This window comes from Cariama cristata, unplaced genomic scaffold, assembly GCF_000690535.1.
Source record: "Cariama cristata isolate BGI_N322 unplaced genomic scaffold, ASM69053v1 scaffold21874, whole genome shotgun sequence".
Classification (NCBI taxonomy): Eukaryota; Metazoa; Chordata; class Aves; order Cariamiformes; family Cariamidae; genus Cariama; species Cariama cristata.
In genome coordinates, this window is record NW_009611531.1 from 29,585 (window position 1) to 35,584 (window position 6,000).

Here is a 6,000-nt window from a genome sequence, read left to right on the forward strand (position 1 = left end):
AGTAGCTCTTTTCTACTGGTAAACAGAGGAAGCCTGTGTTTTTAGACTGCTGGCTGGGTAGCTTTTCGAAAGGAGAGAACAGCAGGTGTCTGATCCCATTTGGAGCGGATAAATCTGCTGGCAGAGACGATGCTGGAGCCCTGACTGGAAGAACTCTAGACGCCAGGCCTGTAAAAGTGCAGGTAAAAGGTCTACCCTTAAGAGTTTGTATATAGAGACATGGAAAGGTAAAAGAGACATTCAGCCCTGCAATTATGACAGCAGTATCTGGCAAACAAAATCTGCAGCCATGCGAACACTGATAAATGTATTCTGATGAGAGAAGCCCTGCTGGACCTCATAGGACTATTTTCAGATGCTCTTGTACAAGAGTTGCTTTGTAAGCAAGTTACTTGTGCTTTAATCTTTCCGGGCTCAATCTTCAAATATAAAGCCAAGCACTAATGGGGCTGAGAAAGATCTCAACATAGGGAGTAAGTTTATTGTATTCACAGGTCACTAATTGCTGCTGCTGTGGCCACAGAAAGACTGCATAATATTCTGTAGACTTCCCTCACCATAAGCTGTGCTATATGTGCACATCTATCCATGTTGGAGTACCATGTCGTGTTTTAAAACTGAAATATCTCATCTCTCCTGCCTGATCAACAGCATTTCGGTTGGACTTGATGATCTTTGAGGTCTCTTCCAACCATAATGATTCTATGATTCTATGATTCTATGATTAAATGTGACAGTTTGGATGAAAAGGTAATTGCTGCAGCAAACATTCAACCCAGCTCCCTGTCACCCAAAGAGTCGGGCTGGGAGGCACGGCACTCCGGAGGACAGGTTTAGAAAGATTTTGGTTCACTGGAGAGATGACCCAAAACCAACAGGACAGAGTTCACAGCAGGACATGTAGTAAGGAGAAATGCTAAGCACAATTATAGAGCGGCATGTATCTGGTGGGGTAATTGTGTCAAGGAAAAAATTCACGGGCAAAAGATGACAAAATTAACTACAGTGACCAGACTACTCAGATAATGCCAAAAAAGGTGAAGGCACGCTGGAAGGTGTTGGCAAAAGCTAAAATCTAACTGCTCCAGTCTCCTCAAAACTGCCAGTCCTCCGTGGCGAAGTGGTTCCCACTCTTCTGTGGTGCATTTCAGGAGAAACGTAGCCAAACGGGAGTCTCCAGAGTGGGACAACCTGGACAGAACAGCACGAACTACAAGCAAGAAAACCACCAGGCTGAACGCGATCCCAGCTTTCTACCGTGAAAAGGCAACTACAGAGAGGATGACATTGGCAAAGGTTATATACTATGGGAAAAACACTTTTTACTTATGTCAGAGTTAAGTGCTGGAATGGGTTATGTAGGGCAGCTTTATTGCAGCTTTAAAATAAAACATAATCAGTCAACAAACAGGATTATACGATAAGGCTTCCTGTGAGAGCAAAGCAAAACTGAATGGCTTGGATATCCTCTCATGTTCTCCTTAAACCATCAGTGAAATATATTTACATGGGTGTAATTTTGTTTCAAAAACCTTTCCATACAAATAATATTAGGTTAGAAGAATCAGCTTTTCAGATTGCCAGTGCAGCTTATGATAACAAAAATGGGAAGAGCTAGAAATTCAAACTTAGATCTTCATTCCTGAGCTCCCGAAATGTGCAGGTCCCAATGATTTTAGCAGAAAGTGTTGGCATCCTACCCTGAACTATGTGTCTTGCAGGCCAGCTCCTCATGTACATAATATGCTTCAGGAGAGAAAATACATACTGCAAGACAATAAGAGTCAGATTGACAAAAAAAGCATAATATGTATGGCTCTCATTTTAACATCATCACTTTACATGATATACTAACTGTTTTCTTTTTGCAACAAAACCCACTCTTTTTTAATCAACAACCTTGATTGAAACCAAGTCTGAGGCTAGGCTGAAATTCACTGCACATCTTCAGGGAAACAAACTCCTCGCCATAGGAAATTCAGTGTACTAAGAGTACGACAGTTTGCCCTTTCCTGCAGAAGCCACTGGCTGGAATCCAGAACAGCTCCAAGCCCAAGTTCAGCAGCAAAACTGTCAGACTACGAGAAAAGATGTTCTTACCACATTGGTAAAATACCGTGGGTTTAAAACATGTGAAAGAAGTGAGTTACAGGAAAGGAAATTCTCCAACAGCAACAACTGCAGAAAGAGTCCAGTTTCCTGAGGATAACATCAGGGATGGAAAATAAAAGAAGCAAAGCTCCCAAATATTGTTTTAACTTCTTGCAAGGTAAAGGCAGACTGAAGGCAAAGATGCAGTGCCTGTACAACAGGAATTCCTGCATGAATTTTGATTAGCTGAGGACCAGCAGTGTGCTCTGCCCTGCCTGACAGTGCTCACACCTGGAGACAGAGTCCGGGCTCTCTTATCTCTGCTACCTTTTACTCTTGCCCAGAAGAAATAAGTGTCCTTCCCCTGTACAAAGAGCAATTCCCTCTCTGGTTTCCTCGTACACACTGAGGAGGAGGAGGGGATACGATCAAGGCTTGACCAGATGAACGACTTCACCACAGCCCAGCAGATCCAGAAGCTGGGTATCAAGGAAAAGAACACAATTACCTGGGATAGACACAAGCCAAAAAGCAATCCTGAGGAGCAGCTCATGTGAAAGAATACAGTGGCTTTATTAGAAATTTTGACGACAAGCAGGATGCAAGGGCATTTGCCAAGATAATCTTATCCATAATATGTTACTCATTATCTGTCCGCACAGCCCTTACATCATTGAAGTCTGTCTCAGGGTCCCCCTGTGACCTTGAGTCAGTCAGTAGAACTTGCCTCAGTTTCCCCACCTACCATACTACTCGCGGCTGAAACTGCAGTTAAACCTGATGCTTGTGAAATGCTTTTAAAATGGTATTATTCCTTTCCTCTACTTTGCATATTTCTACAGAAAAAACTAAAATGTTTAACTGCCTAAATTTCAAGGACAAAAAAATTAAAAGCTTGCAAAGAAAACTGAACCCTACCATTGAATTTTCAGGCTAGGACTAAAATGTATTTCAGAATGCTAATGAGGGCTTATCTAAACATTAATCATTAAAAAGAATTATGCAGAACAGGACCTTCCAACACGGTACAGAGTGTTTAATGTTGCATGAATTTACACAGTAACTGTTCTGAGCAGCGAGGAAGGCACTGATGCAGAGCATCATCTCCTATGAAAATTATTCTTGTGGGGTGGTTTGTGGAAGTGCATACAAAAGTTCAAAATCAGCACAACGTATCCAAAATCCAACAATTACTCAAACACCAACACCACAGAAGGCACTCCGTGCTCCGGAGATGGCAGATGGGGAGGGGTGCAGCCATAAGTTCAGAGAGCTCTTTGGAGCTAAGCTGCACAGACTGTACAGTACTGTTTGAGAACAAACCCACTCTGTTCACTGTTTATAGGAAGAAGGCAAAGCTATTCTCCACTCCCCAGCTCATCATCAAATGTACACACACGAAGCTGCTTTCTGGTCCATCTTTTGATGAGGGATCGAGTTTTAGATGTTTCGGACCACCTACATAAACATAGACTGTCAATACAAAAGAAACATTCACATGAAATTGAAAAAAGGGGCTAGAACAGTCTCTTCACTCACCGTGGTCTCCTGAAAGCCAAACCATACTGCTGACAAGCCAGGCCAACCGTTGGGGTGTAAACGATGGGCATGAATCTCTCGATGTCGGAGGTCAGCACTCGGTAAAAAAGCTTCTCATTCCTGTCTTGTAATGTCATAAGAACAATATACCTTAAAAGTAAAATAAAATAGATATATGTCAGTATTGATGGTTGTTGGCAGTTTCATAAAAAGCAGGAGTCGGCTCACTCAGTATGCACTCAGTTCTCGCAAGCCCTGACACTCCTCAGTGCTACATCATGAGCAGATACTTGGAGCAGAATTTCCCAGAGGACCTGGCCAGCTCCACCATCCTCACTGACAGCTCACAAAGACTCAGTAGGGCTGGAAGGCAGATCCATGCATATCCTCAGAATTTTGGAATTTGCATGAAACCCAAATGCAACAGAATAGGTCAAAAGTAGACTTCAGGGCTACCTGAGACAACACGGGACATCATCTTTGTTACCAGAATTTCTTAGGTAATCTAGAAAATGAAATATGCATATATGCAAATGTTAATATGCACATTTCAAAGCACTTTCTTAAAATATTTCCACAAAACCTCTCTCTCCATTATCCTGCATTCTCAATTACTTAATCACTAAAACCAGAAGGATAGCTGAATTCCATCTTTGAAAAAAAAGAGACACACTCATTAATTTAGAAAACGAAAATGTTAAATCAACTTTTGAATTCTTAGTCTTGTCCAGACTTACATGTGCATCACTGGTTTTATATGACCACTTAGTGACTTAGAATACGTTGCGTTTCTCCAAAGATTTTTCTTTCTTGAAAATGCTTCATTGGCTAAGATTGAGTTTACCAAATTGAAGCCAGAAAAATGAAAAACTCAGAAAAATAAAGAGATTGCAAATGATTTTCTGTCTGAGAAACTTGTACGAACATAATGACAAACTCCCTGTTGTGTTCAGCACCTAATCTTGCAGTGTGGCTTCAAAAAGGCATCACACACTGCCAATAATATATAATTTGCAAGATCGACACAGGCATTTGTGACAGAGAAGCCAATACAATCACTCTACGAGGAAGAGTCCTGCTGCCTCAGTCCCCAGATGAATGGCAGCTGAGACAGATGAGGATGCAAACCCTACCGTCCGTCACAACAGGAGTCGAACATCACTTTCCATCAATAACCCTGATGAACAATACTGGACGCAATGGAAGCTCAAGAACAGAAAGATTAGTCACTACACATCATTGCTTCCGTTTTTCTTATTTTTTTTCTTACCAGTTGGCAGATTCTTTCTGTTCTTCCATCCTGTATTTTAGAGAATGTATTGATGAGCATACAGATAGGTACATGCAGTACATGTGTTCGCTTTGCCTCCAGTGCTCTGGGGCAGGGACTGCCTTTTTGCTGTGCATTTGTACCCAAAGTATAGTGAATTGCTAGGCTAATATCAGAGCTCTCCAGCAATGCGGTGGCAGAAAAAAGCAGTACCAGTGCTATTTTGGGATTGGGATGGCATGTAACTGAGGTGAAGGTAGACTGGCCAGAATAAACACTCCTGATGCTGGAGAGTATGGACAGCTGGAAAAAAGTGACTCTCAGGGAAACTTGTGTGCCTTGAAGCAGGATCCTCAGGTCTTCCTGGGGGCTTTAAAAACCTGAAAATTAAAGGAGGAGGGAGGAGGAAATAAGATGTTGTTGACATACTTGTCTAAATCGTTAGATTTGTTCTCGTAGTTTTTCATCACACGGAGGACTTGAACGTCTTGGCTCAAGAAGCAAGGAGGAAGGAGACCATGAATTCCCAGTTGCAGCCTCTCTTCAAGGGTAAAAGCCATTCCCTGGGAAGAAAAGAGGAAGGCACGTTCAAATGGCATGATATGCACTACCAGATAGGATATCCAAGAGGAAAGCAAGCAAGAGCATGCAGCCCCCAAGGGCCTGAAGGCAGTCCTCCCCTGTAGGGACCACGGGATTCGGACCACCCAGACCCTACAGCTTCTGGATTAGCAGTCCCAGCACTGGCAGGGCTTTGATGATTCACACTCTTTTGCCTTTTGAATTTGGTTGGTCTCTACAGCATACACAACTTTATAGTGTGGATATTCTTAGGCTTTCTTTCACTTTACGCTTGTCTTATATTACTTAATTAGCTCATGCCTACTAGTTTCAGTGGCCTTCCTGAAAGCCCAGCTCTGACAATCCTTTACAAATTGCATAACAGGTTTAGAATCATAGAATTATAGAACCACTTAGGTTGGAAAGGACCCTTAAGATCATTGAGTCCAACCGTAAACCTAGCACGGCGAAGCCACCACTAAACCATGTCCCCAAGCACCATGTCTACTTATCTTTTAAATACCTTCAGGGATGGGGAC

The 6,000-nt window shown here is 42.3% G+C and overlaps 1 protein-coding gene across 1 annotated transcript in view; it reads right to left on the reverse strand.

Moving 5' to 3' along the window:
- Positions 1-5,466, reverse strand: part of LOC104156902 (NADP-dependent malic enzyme, mitochondrial-like) — a 28,603-nt gene extending 23,137 nt beyond the window's left edge. Inside the window, exons 1-2 of the mRNA XM_009698299.1 lie at positions 5,330-5,466; positions 3,631-3,780 (exon numbers count right to left, since the gene is read on the reverse strand). Of these exons, the coding sequence (XP_009696601.1) occupies positions 3,631-3,780; positions 5,330-5,460 (281 nt within the window). The 5' untranslated portion in view covers positions 5,461-5,466. The remainder of the gene's footprint in view (positions 1-3,630; positions 3,781-5,329) is intronic.
- Between the last annotated feature and the right edge of the window lie 534 nt (positions 5,467-6,000).